Raw genomic sequence first — 20,361 nt, 5'->3', positions numbered from 1 at the left:
AAAGCCAGGCTGCTTGGACAACAATACAATTGCTAATCCTCAAAAATCCTGTGGGGACTTTGTGATTAGTTGCCTGACAGTGTTAGCTCAGTGACAGTCAAAAGGAAAGGCACAGTCTCAAACTACCTCCTGCTGCTATGAATCCTGGGTTTTCTTAGGGTCTGAAATATTGCATGTGTGGTCAACACATCTAAAAAGGGATACAGCAAAATAAAAGAAAAAACGCAAAACCACAGTGTCTAGTAGCATGGAACTGGTTCAGTGGAGGGAAATCACAGTAAGTTCTTCAGCTTGAAAAAGATTGTCCAGGCCCATAACACTAGGAAAAAAGTATAGTAAGAAGAGGAGGAGGAGGGGGGGATGGTTGTTTTGCGTACATTTCATGGGCACTCAAGAAAATTAAAAGGCAAAAAATGTGAAATGGACAAAAAGAAGTAAACAACATGTAATGAATTATAGAATGCATTTCCGCAAGATGGGCTCCAGAAGGAATTTGTTAAATCTGTGGAGACTTAGGTGCTTGTTAAACATGCTGGTTTGTATGTGGCCTTTAGTTCAAGAAGCCTGCACCACTGGTGGAATATGCCAGGAAAAGGTCTTAGGATGCTCGACCTGTTTCCGTGTTTTTCTTAAGCAGCACCACTGGCAATTGGTAACTTCTGGTGCAAACAGAAGACTGGGTGTGATGAATCCATCAAACTGACTCATGGTGGCTGGGTTTTGTCTTCATGTGACCACTTCATACCAAAAATGTATTTTTATGATGCTGGTTTTGCCCTTCAGGTCTATTGTAGCAGTTCTGCTTTTTTCATGGAGAAGCCAGATGTACAAAGCTCTTCTGTTGAGAGCAAGGAATTTTTTGCTGGCATTAAGGTAATTTTGAAATAAAATAATGTTTTAATTTATTGTACTAGGAATCTTTCTGAGTATTGCTACAGCAGTCAGTCCTCTGAATAGAAGGCACTCAAAATGTATTAACTGTGAATTAATAGAGCCTGTTGTTGGCTGTAGTGAACTTAAATTTGTCAAAAAGCAGAAGGGTCGAAGTTGTTTCTGTGCTGCCCAGGTACTCAAGGTGCAGGAAGGCTGAATCGGCAACTCACACATGTAGTGAAAGCCTTGACTTCCAGCAGCTGGAGTAGACTCTGACACTGTATTTGTAAACTAGGAGGGCCACGGCTCAGACCTGAGCTCTGGCACACTGTTGTCCATTATGTTTAACTGCTGCTGCCTTTTCTGACATGATTTTGGCCTATGCCAGTGGGTTCTCCCAGCACACGGCTTGTGGGATAGCCCAGGTCAGGGCCTCTTCCCAGCTGTCCATGGGGGTAAGGGAAGGCTGAGGCCAACCTGGTCTGGACTTAGAGAGGGAAACTGGGACATGAGCCACTTGGTCAGAGGCCAAGCTCCAAACTCATTTTAATTCCTACTATGGCTGAAGCTATAGGGACCCATTTGCTGGCTGGGAATGGGACCCCAGTCCCAGAAAGATATACTGCATGTCATTACATGTTGGGAATAGTCCTGTTGACTTAAGGTTCTGCACTTCATAAAGTTAAGTCTGAGCTTATGTTTCTGCAGGATCAGGGCACAGATTTATCTCATGTAAGTGCAAGTCTTTAGTGCACACTGCGAAGTGTGAATGCATTATTTTTGTTTTCCTGTAAGGCTGTGTTCAGGATTTCGCCCAATGTACAATGTTCAGTTGTAGGCCTCTGTTACTGATGGCTCATTGCATTTTTGATTATGCATCTATGGTGAGCTGTGATGGAGGTTTACGGAGAGGAATCCCGGGAGAAAGACGGGGCTTCCAAATTCTTTTGGGATATTGTTGCCTGTAGGTAGCTTCCCCCTCCCTTCCCCCCAGACAATACACCAAACTGTTTGTATTTTAGCTTACAGAAGTTACCCAGAGAATACATTTTTGTGGTATTAATGTGGTTTGCCAATTCCTTACCTTTCTAGCTAGCCTTTACTCTTGCCTTTACATTATCCTTGCCCCTTATTCCCACCTCTTCAAGACTCTTGCTGCTGTGTCCTCATCTGCTCCCCAGTATGCTGCTGCTCTTCAGACCATCTAAATAAGCCTGATCAAGTGCAGCAGCCATGCAGCGTGCCATTCCATCTCTTTAGTTTTTTATACTGTACTCCAAGCTGGTTAGTAGGCGGTGCTGTAGTTTACTCACAAAGCTTGCATTTTAAGTACAATTTCTTCTGTGCTAGATATATACAGAAACATATGATATATCAGAAGATGGGAAGGAATACAGACTGACAATAGAAAGTAGCATTCCTGTTCCTTGTCCTGAGTTTAGCCAGCTTGAAAGTGACTGCAAAATCTCACTAACGTTAAATACTGTTGATGAAGGTAAGTAGTATCCTGATCTGTTGCATTTTGTATGTTTAATGTGTTTTTCTAAATGTTCCCACTGGTCTCCTTGGAGAAGCTGTTACATTGCAAAATACTTTCTAAAATGTTAAAACAGAATATTCACAAGCTGTATATATGGCTGCTGAAAGTATGGAAGAATGTGTCCATAATTCATTACTTGTTGAAGTTAGCACATGTTTTTGGCAGCTATGGATATTGGAGCCATATTCTTTAACTTGAATAGACAGAATACTGTAATACCTACAAAGTTCGTAATTCAGTTAATTTTGTTGACTTGTTTTGTTGCAAGTATTGTATATGCAGTGGTGAAGTCCTCATTTTTTACTATTCTTACTGTTTTCTATAGTACTTCCTCAAGCACAAGTCCTGTGAACCCCAGGAGGAGCCTTGCCTATGCAGACAACCATTTTTATGTCACATTAGCAAGCCTATAATGATTTCCATTTCTCTGTCAAACTGGAAAATTCAAAACCATTTTCTTGGGTGTGTGTATGAAGATGTAGAGAGGGGGTTTTGCATGACCAAACCCAAGAAAAATGCATAATTATTTTAATTTATGAAAATGTTTGTAAATCATTTATGTATCTATCTTAACAGTAGTATACAAAATGTGACTTATTTAGAGGAAAACTCACTAATGATGTGTTTTCATTAAAACAGGTAAAGAGCAGTTAGGTTTAAACTTGGCTCTTTCTTCTTGTCATGTGGATCTTCTCCAGAAACCCTGCAATAATGGAATCTGTAGTCAAGCTGTAATTTATTTCACTGCTGTGACAGACTTTATGCAGGACGGAGACAGGATTACCAGAATTGCAGTTGAACCTATATCCAGTGAGAATTTCCTGTGGAATGGCTATGTTCCAGAAAGCATACAGGTTGAAAATCTTCATGTTAAGCTCTGTAAACTGGCCAGAAATGTGGCTGATGTTAATGAAGCTTCTATTTCAGTTGTGACTTGCTGACTCACACCAAGATTTTTAAGTGGTCAATTTTCTTTTGTTTTATTTTCATTGAAATGCTGCATTTTCATTTGAATGAATTTTTTTACATTTTAATACTTATATAACTACTCAGATTGATTAAAAGTATAATATAATATATTTATTAGAATGTAAACTAGTATCATAAGATAAATAATGCACCTGAGTCTGTTTATTTCCTAATCTGACATGGCTCATTATGTGCTCTTTGTTTTGAAGATTACAGTAAAGGATCTGCCCACTGCCTACTGCTACTCATTTACTGACCCTCATATAATTACATTTGATGGAAGGTAATCACTGGATTGCTGCTCTTAATTTTAAGTGTGTTGGGATTTTCTGTGGGTGTTTTTTGCAGGGTTGTTTTATTTATTTTAAATCTGTGCTGGTGATACCTGTTAGCTGTAGTTTTCTATAACTGCACTCAGTATTTTACATTTTTTCTCAGACAATAAGGATAAATGTGCTTTAGTTAGTAAAAGCTTGCCAGTCATGATGATGTTTGTAATATTTGTATTTCTAAATGCAAGTTTTGGCGTTGTGGCAAAAGAGTGAAGCAAATGGACTATTTTCCTTATTAGAAGACTATGCCAGGAGAGGAGTGGTTGCTGTACAGTCTGTTGACTATGAAAGATAGAAATGTTATTAAATATGAACAATGATAAAATGATTGATTAGGCAAAACTCTTTTAATGCAAAGGTGTTTCCAACCTACAGCATAGTTTCTCTGTTTCTGGGTGTCAGTATCTGAATCCTTGTGAGGATCAAGTTGCTAGAAGCTATTTGCTGTCTGTGTAACATTGTGCTGAGCTCATTAATGGCATTGAAAGCGACTTATTCACTGCTGCCACTTGCACATCATTAACCTTCTTTCTAAAGTGAAGACAGCTTCCCTGGCCCCAGCTGGCATGTTTTTGGTATGCTTCTGTGTTTCAAAGTGTTTCCAATTCATGGAAGGTGTCAGAACAAACACAAGTTCCACATCTGGGACTTTTATATTCTCTGCTCAGCAGAAGCACATTTCTTTAAGTGGCAGGGTGAGAAGAAGAGGATAGGTTGCCTCCAAATAAGGATGTTCAGCCCACTACCCCACTTTTCTTCTAAGCTTGATAACAAAAAGGAAAAGACAACTTGTAATTGCTTCTCTGATAGCACTGTGACTAGTAATAATAATAATAATAATAATAATAATAATAATGATGATAATAATAATAATAAAGTTACTGGGGTTATCGTGAGCTTGCAGTTCCACTTGCAGTGGAAATTATAGGGATGACTTCACTGGGCATTTTGACCATCGATACATTGTGATCAAGCTTTCTTATGAAGCAATGATTTACTGTGATGTGGTCTGGCTGGAAGCATGATGCTGCAGGGAAAGAACTTTCTTTTTAAGGATAAAGTCTGTTGCTACTTTATTTTACAAATTGAGGAAACAAATAGAAAAGTGTCCTGGTTTCAGCGGGGATAGAGGTAACTGTCTTCCTAGTAGCTGGTATATTGAGTTCAGTATGCGAAGAATGTTGATAACACACTGATGTTTTCAGTTGTTGCTCGGTAGTGTTTAGTCTAAAGTCAGGGATTTTTCAGCTTCTCATGCCCAGCCAGCAAGAAAGCTGGAGGGGCACAAGAAGTTGGCACAGGACACAGCCAGGGCAGCTGACCCAAACTGGCCAACGGTGTATTCCATACCATGGGACGTCCCATTTTAGTATAGGAACTGGGAAGTGGGGGCAGGGAATCGCCACTGGGGGACTAGCTGGGTGTTGATTGGTGGGTGGCGAGCAATTGCCCTGCACATCATTTGTACATTCCAATCCTTTTATTACTACTGTTGTCATTTTATTAGTGTTATCATTATCATTATTAGTTTCTTCTTTTCTGTTCTATTAAACCGTTCTTATCTCAACCCAGGAGTTTTACTTCTTTTTCCCAATTTTCTCCCCCATCCCACTGGATGGGGGGGAGTGAGTGAGCGGCTGCGTGGTGCTTAGTTGCTGGCTGGGGTTAAACCATGACAAAAAGGAACTGTCCTTACTGAATCACAGGTAATCCTGTGCAGTCCCAGTAGGGTAGCCATCTGCAGTTTGTCTACTGGTCCATTATACACAAAGCAAATCAGATTCTGCAGTTAACTGTCAAATGCCATTTATAGCCAAGAGGCTGTTAAACTTCCAGCAAAAGTTTGAGGTTTTTTTCTCCTCTCCTCTCCTCTCCTCTCCTCTCCTCTCCTCTCCTCTCCTCTCCTCTCCTCTCCTCTCCTCTCTCCTCTCTCCTCTCTCCTCTCTCCTCTCTCCTCTCTCCTCTCTCCTCTCTCCTCTCTCCTCTCTCCTCTCTCCTCTCTCCTCCCTTCCCCTCCCCTCCCCTCCCACATGCACACTGCTGTGCATCTTGTTGCTCTTGCTGCATCGGTGTACTACCATAGGAACGCAAAGGTTGAGAAGTACTCTCCAGTTCTCTGTCATAAGCACTGTTAAAATGTCAAAGAATGGCAGTGGCTTCATGGTTTTGTTTCCATTCACAACCTTTGTCTACATATAATCCAGTCATGATCCTTCTTTTATTCCTTATTTTTCTGCTGTGAAACAGGTTTAATTTTTTCAGTTCAGAGATACACAGAAGAAGATATGATGGTGTTTGTTCAGAACAAGGTTGTGTGTTCGTTTGTGGGCTGTACTGTTTGGTTTTTCTGATGCAGTAAAATGAGTTGCAGTATCAAAGATCACCAAATGTCAGAAATCTCTTTTAAGATAAAGTTGCTGATCTGGTGATATTATATAAAATAACCAAAGTGATATCACCTGCTATTCTTTTGATTCCAGACTCTATGACAATTTTAAAACAGGAACATTTGTTCTCTATAAGAGTACATCTCGAGATTTTGAAGTTCATGTTCGCCAGTGGGACTGTGGAAGTCTTCGCTACCCAGCATCCTGTAACTGTGGCTTTGTTGCCAAAGAAGGAAGTGATATAATTGCATTTGACATGTGCAGTGGTCAGCTACGTGAGTCACAGCCACACTTATCTGTAATAAATAGAGACACAACAGGAAGCAATGTCAGAATCACTGAATCCTATCTGGGAAGAAAAGTAACAGTAAGTAGTAAATAATTGCTTGCAGATGTAATGGTTATCTCAGCAATTATTTTTACCAATTCACACCAACTTCAGAACTAAAACATGTTTTATTTTCTGCAGTTAATCAATAGCATAATGTTTATTTTACAGCCGTAGTCCTTTGGCCAGTGTTTTGCTTGTAAGTGAAGGATGTTGTCCTCAAAAACAAGGATGTGTCAACATGCATTCCTTTCTGGAACCATGTTGTCAATCACAGTGTACAACCCTTGTGTGGAAGGTGCAGTTTTCAGATTCAGATATGCGCTTATTTAGCAGCCCTGATGTTCCAGAATGAGATCTCTGTGGGCTCCTTTTCACTCATGCCAGTGTCATATAGGAAGGCTGTGCATGCAGATAATTAAGTATGCCAAATGACATCCACAGAATTAGAAGTGTAGATGGTTTCTGTAGAGAATGTGGCCCTCAGATAAAACATTCATGTTTACTTTTGTAATTTCCTGTAGATTTTCTTTTGTAGATAGAGTTGCTGTAGGACTCCACTGCAAGTGAAGCAGAATGTGAAAATGAAGCCCTCAGCTGCTCTTTAATCACTCTGTTGGTCTGGAAGGCAAGCCATAAAAACAGATACGCCTTTTCAACTTGGGTTTGGCTATCGGTATAAGACTATTTTAAATATTTAACTTTTATCAGAAGCACTTCATCTGAAGACCTCAGATATGAAATATTAAGATGACTAGGCAATAGAGAAATTAAAAGGACACTGAGGAACCAGAAAAATTAAGTCACTTGCTGAGATTTGTACAGCAAGTTAGTAATAGAAACAGCATTTAAACTTGCAGTGGATTTTGTTCTTGAGACTTCTAGTATTTCTTTCAAGAGATTGTGAAGTTCTCTAAATTAAATAGTAAATATTTGAGGCTATTCTGAGGTATCTAGAACAATGAGGATCAGCTTTGCAGGTAGAAAGTGACTCTATATTAAGCTACTAACACAGGGAATCCTGTAGCTGACAAAAAGTAAGTTGAGAAGGGTGCTGTCAAAACAGTCTGTTCATATTACCAGAATCATCCCTTTCCATATGCTATCAAGTGAAGAGTGAGCAGCCTAGCTGATTTTTGATTCTCTGGTTTTGCCATCACTGACCTTCCACAATATACCTGCTAATGATGAATGAAGTTTATGGACCTATAGTGCACCATCTAGCTGCCTGCTAAGGTTGAGATGTATAGGGTTTTTATTTACAGGGCTTCACGTGAAGAAGAAATAGTGAAATTTATCTGATCCAGAATAGTTAGAGCAAGAGTTTAATGGGATGTCTTTATATTCCTGGCCTTTTCCAATTGTTCCTTGCCAACAAGCACACCTGGTTTTATTAGGTAAAATAAAAATCATGTTTCTCATGATGATATCATCAATCTCTTTCTAGGTTTTGTTTTCTTCTGGAGCTTTCGTTCGTGCTGATGTGAGTGAATGGGGAATGAGCATAACACTTAGGGCACCCAGTTCGGATTACAGACATACAATGGGACTCTGTGGCACCTTTGACGGAAGTGCAGAGAATGACTATCACACTGCAAGTGGGGTGGAAATCCCAAACCATGCTAATGTTCCTTTTTCTTTTATTAAGGAATGGAGGTAACAAAATACTGTTTCAGTCAAATGTCATCATTTTTGGTTCAACCTTTCCTTCACACTCTTAAAAACTTGCCAAATAATAATAATAAAAAAATCTTCCTAGGTTTTTAAGTTAATGTTAGAATGTCATCTTTACATTCCATAATTAATTTCAGAGAAAATTGAAATTGAAGTGCCAAATTAATATTTAAGTGGTATGATATAAGATGAGTTTGAGTAGGTTTTGAACAAAGTATCAAGGTATACAGAAAATATCCACTCTTCTCAATTCTTCTATTATAAGTTACCCTCATGGTTTTGTGATTTAACTAGTCTTTAAATATAGCTGTATGCTGCAGATTCTGTGATCTATGCTGCAGAAGTATGAAACGACAAAAAGCAAAACAAATGTTAAAGCTTTACTAAAACAATGAAAATAGTTCAGATACAGTTTCATATTTTTCTTTCTTCTCTAGAATTTCACCAGGAGATAGCTTGTTTGACAAGACACCTGCTTCTTTAACATCATCTAGAAAAATAGTCTTCTGCGACTGTGCACTTGAAAATACTAGATTATATCGATCAGTGAATAAACTAGAGACAGTTTCTCAGTCAGAACTTCCTCTGTCTTGTAAAGAAAATGAAAATGGTAGATTTCCTTCTTTGATACCAGGACTGGATGTCACTGCTGAGTTTCTTGGTCCTGTCGATCTTGTCAGAGGCTTAAAGAAACGTTCATCTGCACATGAAATGGATTCATCTACACTTCTGCAGAGGGAGGATAGTCAAACCAAACTTCACAAAACATCACTAGTAAATACACGTGTCTCTGCAACCTCAGTGGGAAATACTGATGTAGGAAGAAAAGGAACTTCAAGCTCAGGCCTTAGAAGAGATTCTCACCGTTACAGTAGTCATCTTCACGAAAGTCAGTCTGTTACAAGTAGGGGGAAGCGCCAAAATTATTATGAATACCATCCAGTTTTTCTATTCCAAAGTCTTAGCCAAACAGACTTAGAGAGATATAGTTATTTTTTCCCAGAGGACCATGCCACTGACACAGACCAAAAGTTTCTTCCTTCTTGGCCCACACCTTCTGGCCTCACTGAGTCTAGCACTTTGTTACTATGCCAACAGGCAATAGCTAATTCCAGTGTAGGAAGATCTTGTGGTGGCCTTCTTGGCCGGCGAATAGAGGATGCGATCAATATCTGTGTTAAAGATTTGCTGCTGAAAGATGACCTCAGTTGGGCAGAAGCTTCCTTAGCTCTTCTAGAGAATGAATGTGAGAAAAGAGTTTTAGAAGAAATAGATTACAACCAACAGGAACTTGAAGGGTCGGTTGAGAGCCTACTTATTGCATTAAAGTGTCCCAGTCTCTGCAGTGGTAACGGGGAATGTACAGAATGGGGCTGTGCATGTTTTCAAGGCTATAGCTCATATGACTGCAGCATACTGTCTGGTAAGTGGGGCGGGGGGGGAAGAGATTTACTTAAATAATGTCCTCAATGTTTGTGCAACATACATTTATTTTTCTGCCTTTCTCTCTTGCTTTTGTACACTGACAAGGGTTCCTTATGGTGGCCCTGTTCGTTATCCAGCAATTTAGTTCCAGTTTAATACAGCCATAATTGTTTTCTATTCAGCTTTCTTGTTTCCGAAGGGCAAAACATGGGCTTAGTTTCTGATATGTCAGATTTAAAATATTTACCACTCAGCAAGTTTGCAGTCCAGAACATCGCCCCAAGAGATTAGAAATGTTTCCATACTCTGTCTTCTTCAGGGAAGATCTGCCACATGCATCCATTCCCTAAGTTTTTATAGTCTATGTGATCCTGTCTATTAACTGTAAGTAAGTGGGATGTTTTTCTCTTTGGTGATGTTACATCTCTGTAAGCTAACTATGTCAGAAGTGGTGGGAGCAGAATTGATGGTGAAGAAAAAAGTAGTAAAGCAAATAGAGCTGGACAGGGTTGGTTGTTTGGTTTTTTTTAATAAATAAGGCATTCACTAAAAATTCAGTTAAGCAGGTACACTGGAAAAATACGAAATGTACTACAAAAATCAAAACCCTTTCAAAACAGAACCTGTTAATATTTTGTTTTGCAATGGTGTTTTTGTTTTGGTGACCCATTTAAAAGCAAATAGAGAAAGAGGTAAGAGAATAATAAAAAGAAATATTTTATTCCTCTTGAAGCCAAATAGACTGGTTTTACTTAATAAAAACTATTTTGGTGTGTTCTAATCTTTGTCAGTTTATTTCCTGAAATAACTTCCACTTGAGATGTTTTTGTTTAGTCTTTAAACAAAAAATTCCCATTATAAATTATTGTATAACTGTAACCTTTCCAGTTCCTATTACTAGGGCCTGAGTTTCATTTAGATTTTATTCTGCAAGTGTGATGTAAAGAACCATAGATGAGAAAGCAAAACACATATTCACAAGTGTTTGTTACCAGATGAATGTTTTCTTTGCTTCATAATACTCAAGTTCCAAGAGGAGACAGAAGCTTAGCTTTAAAGTTAAGGTTCATTTTAACAACTAAAAATGTTTCTGTTTATGCCTTTCTTCAGCTGGGTCCAGATTTCATTGTTTACATAGTTTTCTTAGTTGGATAGAGAAATAAACATACTGCTTAATGTAAATGCATATGAACGAGTTAATATACTGACATTCATTGTCTAATCTCTACTTCAAAGACCAGGCTCCAGAAATTACAGAGCTGGAGAATGCTGGGCTGTGCAATATTCGACAGTATGACTGCACATCAGTAAGAGCTTTTGGACATGGCTTCAGGGAGTCATTGAATCTGAAATGTGAAATTATCAAATTACAGGTAGGTCTGCCTGAATAGTAACAATTACATTTTAAACTTCTCAGAGAACGAGGGAAAAAATGTCTAACATATTATTCATCGATGTGGGTACAACCCAATGCTTTAGTAGAAGCTAAAAGCAAAGGCACTGAGCACTTTGCAGCAGACACTCAAGTCTTTGCAAGATTGCAATTTCCTCCATGATAAGAGAAATACAAAACATAATGGGAATGTTCAGCAGCCGAGAGGGAGATAACAGCATATGGCAGCTATCCATCAGAAAAGGGCAAGGGCAGCCCTATTAGCAGCAACCAGTACATCATTGTTCATTTTTTTAAGTGCTTATGGAGAGGAATTGAAGTGCCAGTTCTTTGAAAAAGGACAGCAAGGTTAAAGACATCATTGCTAGATTTCTGCCTCAAATCCAATGCTTGAAGTAGCCCTTTTATAAACATAATAAATCTGTTACGAAAAGAGAAAGGCATTTTTGATGTGTTGTCCATTTCCCTGGAGTAGAATACCACAGCTATTTAGTGATGTATGTGAGCTCTATACCCCAGGTTTGAACAGGAGATTAAAAATGTTGCACTGTAAACTAGGAGGAATCTGTACAGAGAGACTGTTGTTACTCAGACCTATAATTTGCTCAAGGCAAATTTACAAGAAGTTTACAAGTATTAGCTTGGAATAAACAATTGTCAATTACAAGTTTTTATGTCAGGTTAGACATGAGAATAAAAAAAGCCTCAAAGTAAAATTGGGTTTCATTGATGTGATGATGGTGGGGGGCGAGGGGGGAGGAGATGGTGAAAGGGGAACCATTCAATGGGAAAATTTTGTTCTTGAGACAAAAGTTTTCTTAGCTAGTTCCAGCAGATACTAAAATTATTTTGACAGATTAAGCAATGCTGGCTATAGATTTTTCTTAAACACAACATGTATCCCCTTATCTGCAAGTTGGCAAAGTCGAGAGTAAGCTCACACTCCGTTAGGTTAAAAGACTTTTAGACCAAGATCACAGTGAGACAATTATTGGGAGTTCACTTATCACAGTTTGAAATGTCTCAGTTTTAACTCAAGGCAAGATATTCTGATATAACACTCTTTGTGGTGGTGTATTTGGCTCCCAACTACAAAAACTTTCTATTTGATCACTTTCATTGATGATCTTCTCGCTGACAAGAGCCAGGTAAGAAAATGAACACTACTGCTGTTATCTGCAGTTGAGGAGGAAGCTGAGACAAAAGAAAGGAGGTTTGGGTTTGGGTTTTTTTGGGGGGGGGGGGGGTTAGATGGTTTTTTTTGTGTTTAGTTTTGTTTGTTTAATTTTCAGGCAGGAGTAATAGTGACTTTATGCAAATGTCAATGGACTTGCAACAGTATAGAACTCCACATATTTTGAGATTAAACTTAAATGATCAAAATTTCATAGAAGAGGCATTTTGGCAGAATTTAGAGCTAATACACACTGAATTTCTTATTTTTTATATTTCCACTTTTGAAAATTTAAATCAAATCCATTGTCCATGGACTGTCCTACCATGTTAGGAAGGATGTATGTCTCATGGATGATGCTAAAAGAGGTGATTCAGAGAATTCTGTATTGAAGTACCTTACAGAGGCAGGACTATGGCACACCTTTTGGTAGAGGTTTGGGTAGGACATGGCCAAGGAACCTGAGGTTACACAGATCCAGAATTTAGTAAGATTTTTGTCAAGGATGAGAGTGTGTTTATCCTCCCCCAAACAAAAATACTATTTTAGTTCCTTATTTACTTTGAACTGCAGAAGTTTTTCTATGAACCTAATGAATGCTAGTAGATCTAGAAGGTTTTTTAATTGGGTTTTGAAAGGTTAATTTGTTTCTGAAAAAATTAACTGAACTTGCCTCCAGCTAGTAACAAAATGTTTCTGGAGAATAGACTGCATCATATTTCAAAAGTTACAGTACTAAATGCACTCAAAATGACACATTTAGAATTATTTAGCTGTTAGACTTTTACTCACCCTTGCTGTGAATTCCTTAACTGAGTATGGGGTGAAAGAAAAACAAAATGTTTGGTTGGAACAAAAATTGCTCATATGTCTCTTCAGCAAAAGATTTTATTTTTCTGTTATTTTACTGTTTGTAAAAATAAATAAATAAATACAAGGCCTCATCAGCAGATGACTCCCCATGTCAGGATTGGTATTGAATAAATGTCTTGATTGGCTCCAGTAGTTGAAAAAATGTGCCAGCTCAGTAAAACCTAGTCAAACTCAGAATTATTTTGATTTTGCTGTTCTCTTGATTGTTAAGTCTGTCTGGATTCTTACTTCCATCTAACTTTATTTTCAGTATGCTTATGCCTGCTTCCACATCAATTCTTCAGTCAAATAGTATTATTATCCCTATTCTGTTACCTTGAACTCTCAAGATAGATCCTTTGATGACTTGTCCTCACTGCAGTTTAGAAGAAAAGTCTACAGGGTTAATGGTGTAATCTATTGGCTTGTGCAAGGGCTTAATGGCTAACTGCCAGTATTCCCCCAGCACCCAGAATGATACCTGAGCCCTGCCAAAAACCTCATCTGTTCCTTTGACTAAAGCTTGTCCTCTCATAGGAGTAGAGATGGAGAGGGATAGAGGCACTTATACATAAGATCAGTGCTATTAGAGGATCACCCGCTGCTTAACCCTCCTATCACCCTCTAGCTGGAAGAACTGTTTGTCCTTGGCAATGCAGTGCCAAAGGGCCGTGCAGCAGGAAAGACTTCTCTGCCTTTTCTTCCGCAGTAGCAGGCTTAGGTAGAAATCCATGTGCGCAAATAATGGCATTTAATATTTCCCACTAATCTAATCCAGTTCTAATCCAGAGACATTAGACTTGTTCAAACACAGTGTAATACATGGGTTTTTTTCTCTGATAAAAATATTTTCATAATGTATTTCACTGAAAAACAGATTTTTTGTCTTAACATTTAGTATAGTGATAAACAATGGATTCCTGGAGAACCTCTAACTATGCCAGCTGCCTTCCAAAATGCCAGGACTGTCGACTGCCAGTTACCAAATGATGGCCAGCAGTCTGATGTCATGGATCTGGTTGATGATAAACCCATTACCAAGTGGCAAATAAAGGTACTCGCAGAAATTTGAAATATTCACTTACAGGTATTCCTATTAAGATGAAAATATATGACATAGATATTATCCTTTTTTTAAGCATACTAAATGTGGAACTCAGCTTGCTTAACTTGGGGTCTCAGTTTCATCACCTAAGCTTAAGTGTTGAGTGCCATTAGAGAGTGTTCTTCTGCAAGGGGACTGGTAGATATGACCTAGGACCTACAGAGACACGTGTTGTTCAAGAGGAGAAGTTAAAGGTTAGTTGGTTACCCTACAGCATTTCAAATGACATTAGACACATTTATGGGAAAAATGAGTTGAGCCCAGTCTACACATACAAATCCCTGTGTGAGGTAGATACCTGAGCTCTCATACAGATTGAGTTAATGAAGACAATAGAGCCTACACACTATTCAGTTTACCTAAAGTAGACACCTACATGTGGTTGGTCAAATATCTGCCTAGACTTATTGGCAGGATTAATTAGATTTGTGATGACTATTATGAGAGTTTAAACAGCTAAATGTAGGTTGAGTTGAAGCTCATGCTAGCAGTCGACATGGTGATACTTTGATACCGGATGGGTTAATCAATTTTTATTTTACATCTTGCAGATTTCTAATGATGGATTCATTTATAGCAACTCTAAAACAATGATATTATATGACGGAGCCTGTCAGGCATGTGAACCACAGGAATCTGGGTTATGTGCATTAAGGGTATGTATTTCCATTACTTTCTATTATGAAAATATGCATCTTTTCAGGCAGAAAAAAATGTAGAAAAATCAGCAGAACGTACCCTGTTCTTCTTTCCAACAGGGATTTTCCATGCACAGAAATAAGCACAGAAAGAGAAGCTGGGATGAGGCAATTTTGAATTAAAAAAATCAACCCAAACCCACTTCATATAATTACCAAATAAAACCAAACATGCTGTCAGTTGTTTAGATTTAAAAACAACCATAGTCATTTAGTGGAAGTGCAGAATAGATTAGATTTTATCTGACACTTTAAAAATTCATCCAGATTTATTGTTTGATAACCCAAAATTAATGAATCACACTGTCATTTCTCTAAAAGGAGAAAACGTGCAACATAGATGGACTCTGTTACGGTGAAGGTGACACAAATCCAACCAGCCCTTGCTTACTCTGCAGACCTGACATATCAAAGTTAACTTGGTCAGTTGTTGAAAGTAAGTTCTAAATAGTTTGGGGTTTTTTTTAATAGCAAGAAGTTGAAAATCGACTAAGTTTTTAAATTTATGGAAATAGTGAAGTTTTAAGTTTAACTAGTTAAGTGTTTCATTTAAAGCTTAATACTCACTATTTTAGCCTGTAATTTGATTTTGGTTTTCATCTGACATTTCTCCTAATTTTTGAAAATGATATTTTGTTTTCCAGACCATACATGTAAAAGTCACACTTTTTTTTTTTTCTTGCCCAGCTCCCCTCAGTAGCCGTTACAAATAACTAATGAAAATTAAAAGCTCTCAGCCTAATTGGCACTTTGAAGTCTTTTGATATTTGGCACACTACATCCACAAATGTTTGTCTTCAACGTTTAGGAATAAAAGATATTTTCCAACAAATGACTGATACCAAACAAGAGGAGAACACAAACTGAATTAAATGGCATGTCATATTTATTATCCACTTAATATTTGGACATAATCCACATTGATGGCACAGATACGTGACCTAAACAAATACTTGAATGTATATCCAAGGCTGTCATGCTTCCGTCCAGTTAGAAACCACACTATGAAAAGAAGACCCAAGTCTAGATTCTTTGTTTTCCTTCTCCATAGTACAAAGTTCTAGCCTAGAAGTTGTAGCTCTTTTGGTTCAGATCTTAGTGTTTAGATATGCAAATCATATTTGTCCCTTCACCAAATGGGATGTCTTTTGGGGCTTTACTGGTAGCCATCCAGCCTGCCCCATCAACCCCAGTCTATAACATCTCAAATACAAGCATTCCATCAGTGTTTTCATGGGTGAATGTGCTGGCAAGACTCTGCCTGGATTGGGAAGGGTCCTGTATGAGTGGGACTTCTGGTGCCTGTCTTGCTGAATCTTTTCCTAGTTCAAACTTGTACTGAAAGCGAAGGTAGCTATACCTATTCCAAAAGAATGAAACCTGAATGAAATGAAACTCATCCAGCAGTCAGGGAGTCAAGGGGTTTCCATGTTACAGCCATAGACTGGAATTCAATATTACCAGAGTCAGAAATGGGAGAAGAATGTAAACCACAGGCAATTCCCCAAAACCAAGGAGCACCTCTTCTCCAGAGTGGATGACATTAGGAACGGGGTGTCAGGATCTAACTGCTGAGACACTGATTACAGCTGCTTCTCCCTTCCTGGTTTCTGCCACAGTGGGTGGGTTCCTGCTTGGAGTTGTCACTTCACTGTAACCCAAAACTTAGCAATTTTAACCACCTTCCTATGTCCCAACTTCAAAACCTACACTATCCTCAGGGCTTCTGCTTCTCTCTTTCACAGAACTTGCCCTGGTGCTGGGGTTTTGTTTGTTTATTTTCACCTGGTATCTCTAGAAATCTAGCTATTCCTGCCAAATAGGTTAGAGCTCAACAGTGCAGTCTAAATAGACTAAGGCTTACTAGTAAGTTGTTGTGTGGTTGAAATCCTTCCTAGGGACCGTGAGTGAATAACTTATTCCATCACCTCATGCTCAGTTTTGCCAAGATAGTCACTGCAGCCCATTATCAAGTATCACTTAACAATATCTATTCATTTGTTAAAGGAAACCGCAGTCACCTCTGAGTTTTATGTCTTCCTGTACTTCAATCTGCAAACTATCTCTGCATAGGTAAAGTATAGTGGTTAAATTTGATAAATTCTGAGTTCTTTCTATGTATATAGATGCACTGCATCTTTACAAGCTCTTCTGTAGTATAAGTAATTTCTTGGTTATGTTGTTACAGTTATCATGACAATATCTAGTGTTTTTCCTGTGCCATTCAAATGACATTAGAATTTAAGAGAAGTAATTACATGTGACTTCCTTAATAGAAGGATAGGCTCCTTTTAGTTTTTATAAGTATATTGCAACTTTTGCTTAAAAAAGGAAAATATCTCCTTTGTTACAGACAACCAGCCTCCAGTGCTTGAAACTTTTCAGGGTATGCTACAGACTTTTTATGGAGAAGATTTTGTATATCAGTTTTTGGCTTCAGATCCAGAGGGCTCTGCTATTCAATTCACATTGGATTCTGGTCCGGAAGGTGCCAGTCTTTCCCCATCAGGTCTCCTTTTGTGGAAAGCTATGTCAATGAATCTCCAGAAAATAACATTTTCTTTGACAGATGACTGCAACGCAAAGACTAAGGTAGAAATAGAGGTAATGAATATTACAGTAAAATGACACCTACTAGTAAGATGTTTAAGATACCTAATAACAAAACTCATTGCTAGTTCATTAAAAAAAAGAAAACTGTCTTATTGGGCATGTCTTGTAGGTCAGTGTAAAATCGTGTGATTGCCTAAATAATGGCTCATGTGTGACAAACATTAATTTCCCACCTGGAAGTGGAAGATATCTTTGTGTGTGTGTGGCTGGATTTGAAGGTGATCTCTGTCAAGTGAATACTGATGACTGTAAACTTAACCAGTGTGGTATTGGCAGATGTGTGGATGGAATAAACAGCTATTACTGTGAATGTCCACCTGAACTTCAAGGTAAATTGCTACTTTATTTACACACATTTATCACATTTAGTGATAAATACGAGTTTCCAATTTTATGTCTACAATTTTTGTAAAAGATTTTTTACTATAAATAGCTTGCTGCTAGGGTTTGAGGAAATTTTATGGTCTTGTGATAAAATTATAAGATATACTTCAAGATTTTTCTGGCATGAATACAATGGCTGTTTATATTATGAGAGCAAATTTCCATGGTTTTCCTCTGCAGAGGTAAACTCAGCAACATGGTGAAACATGGGAGCGAAGAATTTAGTTACAGTGTGATTCCTCCTATGCCTGCAGATAAAATTGTAGTCCTCACAGCCCATCTTCTCTGTATTCCGCAATAAGCAAGATACTTGATATAAGATGTAAAAATGTGAATAGCAAACCTAGTCAGCTGTACTTATTAGATGTACTGAAATAGTTTGCACTTGATAGATGACCTTTTTGTACTTCACCACCTGCATACATTCTACTTTTATAAACAGACTGTCAAAGTCTAGTGACATGAAATTATAAAAAAACACAAATCTGTATTTCAATGCAGGTAAAAATTGTCAAGATGATGTAGATGAATGTGTATCCAGTCCTTGCTTCCCTGGAGTGTTTTGCTTCAATACTTTCAGTTCTTACTATTGTGGTCCATGCCCAAATAATCTGCAAGGAGATGGGAAATCATGTTATGGTAAAATTATTTGTTTTTCAGAAGAATGCTATTACCTTATTGTCATTCAGATAAGGTATCTTTGGTTGTGCTTCATGTTTCTAACAGTAACTTAGAACTCTTTTCAGTAGTCAGCAAAACAGGACTGTGTCTGTGACTGTGGATGGCTGGGACAGAATCTCAGTTGATGACAACATCAGACTGCACTGAGTCACATAGTTGTAAAACACTTTTTCAGGTTACTGGAAAAAAAAGATACAAAATAGCCAAATTCTTTTATATCAAAGTAGAATACAATGAAATGTTGGGGGGTTTCTGCAGTATTTTCATAATATGAGCAATTATTGACAATATTTTTCTATCAGATTGCTTAACGTAGAACCCAAATCAAGGCACTTGCCAAATAAGGTGCCCAAACATTTATTTAAGATGCAATTACTGAATAACTTGTATTTTTAAAATACTCTACTGAAAACTTTTAAGAAGCAATTTTTACTCTTTATCTGCTTTCTGAATTTTGAGTTATCTTTATGTATTAAAACTTTAACTCTGTAATTTATTTGCAGTCGAAACAAAAGTAACTACTAATGTGTTTTCACATCTTTTGTTTTTAGGAAGCTTTGAGGACACTAATGTTGAAAGAAAGGATTCCACGGGAGAAACTGGAGGGAACAAAGGTGATTTTTTCGTGAAGAAAATGGAATTTCTGATTCACATACTGATAAGAATATAGCTGGCAATTAAAGGTTCTAGTCAGTTTTGTGTTATTCACTTTAATTTTTCCATTTGACTCAATTTAATTCATTATTGGCATCGTATTCTGATGTGAAAAATGAGACTGAAATGTCAATATCAACAAATCCCTTAGGTCAGTCAAGTCATTTTATTGACAGTGTGATGTATGACGTTCTTATCGTTGCCTTTTGTTTTTGTGACTAACCACTGACATAAAATAGGTAACGTGGGGATAGGCACATCTGTTATATGAGATAAGCAAAAGTTTATGGCATTATGTTGAATGCCATTTTCCTACTTTAACTCAAAGGAAAGGTGAAGGGTATGGCAAGTGAATGTCTTAATTCCAAAACTCAGTAAACGCTGTTGCTGGCATTTCTAGCTCTGTCTGCTGGGGCTTTCTTTGCAGGAAATTTTTGTGTGTCTTTTCCCTTTAGCTCTGAATTGTTAGTGGGGGAGGAGGAAAACTCTCTCACTCCGCTGCCAGTGCTGGATAATTCTTCATTGGCTGCAAAATGGTTTGCTTTTCAGCAGTGGGAGACAGCACTCTGTAATAAGATTCAGTGAAGTTTAACCTTTTGTAGACCATTTTCTAGTAAAATTCTAAATGGAGTTAGGGACAGAGATTAAGTTAGGTTGGATAATCTCCTCCAGTTTCATTCCTCCTCTGCCCCATAATGCTAAAAGCCCATATATGGCATTCTGCTGTTCTGGGATTACAGTGCCATCCTCCTTCCCACAACCCACCAGACCACCTGCTTTTTCTGGGCAGAATATGAAGAACTTTTCGTTCTCTTTGCACTCCTTTCAATGAGGAGACTGAGTCAGTCTCTGTTGTTATAAAACACATGAAATATCCCACTAATAAAACCCATGCAGAAACTTTAAGAAAGTTTGAGGAGTAAAACATGGTAATACTTCTTCTACAAGGTGGTGGATTATTCACCTAAAATACTGTCCATGGTGCATCAGTAAGTATAAGCATGGACATACTTGTGATTAAATATCTGCTTCTAGACTCCAGGTTTATTACTAGCGGTTAGACATACTGGTAAACCGTAAGAAGTATCTTTTCTTTAAACTCTGTTGCAGTTTTCTAGTTGGAAGCAGTATATGGAGCTGGTAATTTGCTCTGACAGTAAAGCTGTTTGTTGACCCAGTATGGGAAAATCTCTGCTGTCTGCCTCATATATATGGTGCTTTCTCCTTATCTTCCAGCCAAGAAAAGGCCATGGTGAGGGTGGGAAGGGACATACCCAGA

At 38.0% G+C, this 20,361-nt stretch overlaps 1 protein-coding gene across 4 annotated transcripts in view; it reads left to right on the top strand.

Moving 5' to 3' along the window:
* Nucleotides 1-20,361, top strand: part of VWDE (von Willebrand factor D and EGF domains) — a 42,657-nt gene that overhangs the window by 12,226 nt on the left and 10,070 nt on the right. For all 4 annotated transcript variants that reach the window (XR_012653423.1, XR_012653427.1, XM_075049993.1 and 1 more), the window contains exons 6-20: nucleotides 784-873; nucleotides 2,224-2,368; nucleotides 3,053-3,267; nucleotides 3,592-3,665; nucleotides 6,195-6,468; nucleotides 7,877-8,085; nucleotides 8,541-9,526; nucleotides 10,765-10,901; nucleotides 13,846-14,001; nucleotides 14,604-14,708; nucleotides 15,072-15,186; nucleotides 17,104-17,354; nucleotides 17,473-17,692; nucleotides 18,249-18,386; nucleotides 18,980-19,042. Coding sequence is in view for 2 of the 4 variants with exons in the window: in XM_075049993.1 (XP_074906094.1) it covers nucleotides 784-873; nucleotides 2,224-2,368; nucleotides 3,053-3,267; nucleotides 3,592-3,665; nucleotides 6,195-6,468; nucleotides 7,877-8,085; nucleotides 8,541-9,526; nucleotides 10,765-10,901; nucleotides 13,846-14,001; nucleotides 14,604-14,708; nucleotides 15,072-15,186; nucleotides 17,104-17,354; nucleotides 17,473-17,692; nucleotides 18,249-18,386; nucleotides 18,980-19,042 (3,178 nt within the window). In the remaining 2 variants the exon portion in view is untranslated. The remainder of the gene's footprint in view (nucleotides 1-783; nucleotides 874-2,223; nucleotides 2,369-3,052; nucleotides 3,268-3,591; nucleotides 3,666-6,194; nucleotides 6,469-7,876; nucleotides 8,086-8,540; nucleotides 9,527-10,764; nucleotides 10,902-13,845; nucleotides 14,002-14,603; nucleotides 14,709-15,071; nucleotides 15,187-17,103; nucleotides 17,355-17,472; nucleotides 17,693-18,248; nucleotides 18,387-18,979; nucleotides 19,043-20,361) is intronic.

Source organism: Buteo buteo, chromosome 2 (assembly GCF_964188355.1).
Source record: "Buteo buteo chromosome 2, bButBut1.hap1.1, whole genome shotgun sequence".
NCBI classification, from domain to species: Eukaryota; Metazoa; Chordata; class Aves; order Accipitriformes; family Accipitridae; genus Buteo; species Buteo buteo.
Note: the sequence above shows the minus strand (reverse complement) of the source record. Positions and strands in the feature narration are given on the sequence as shown.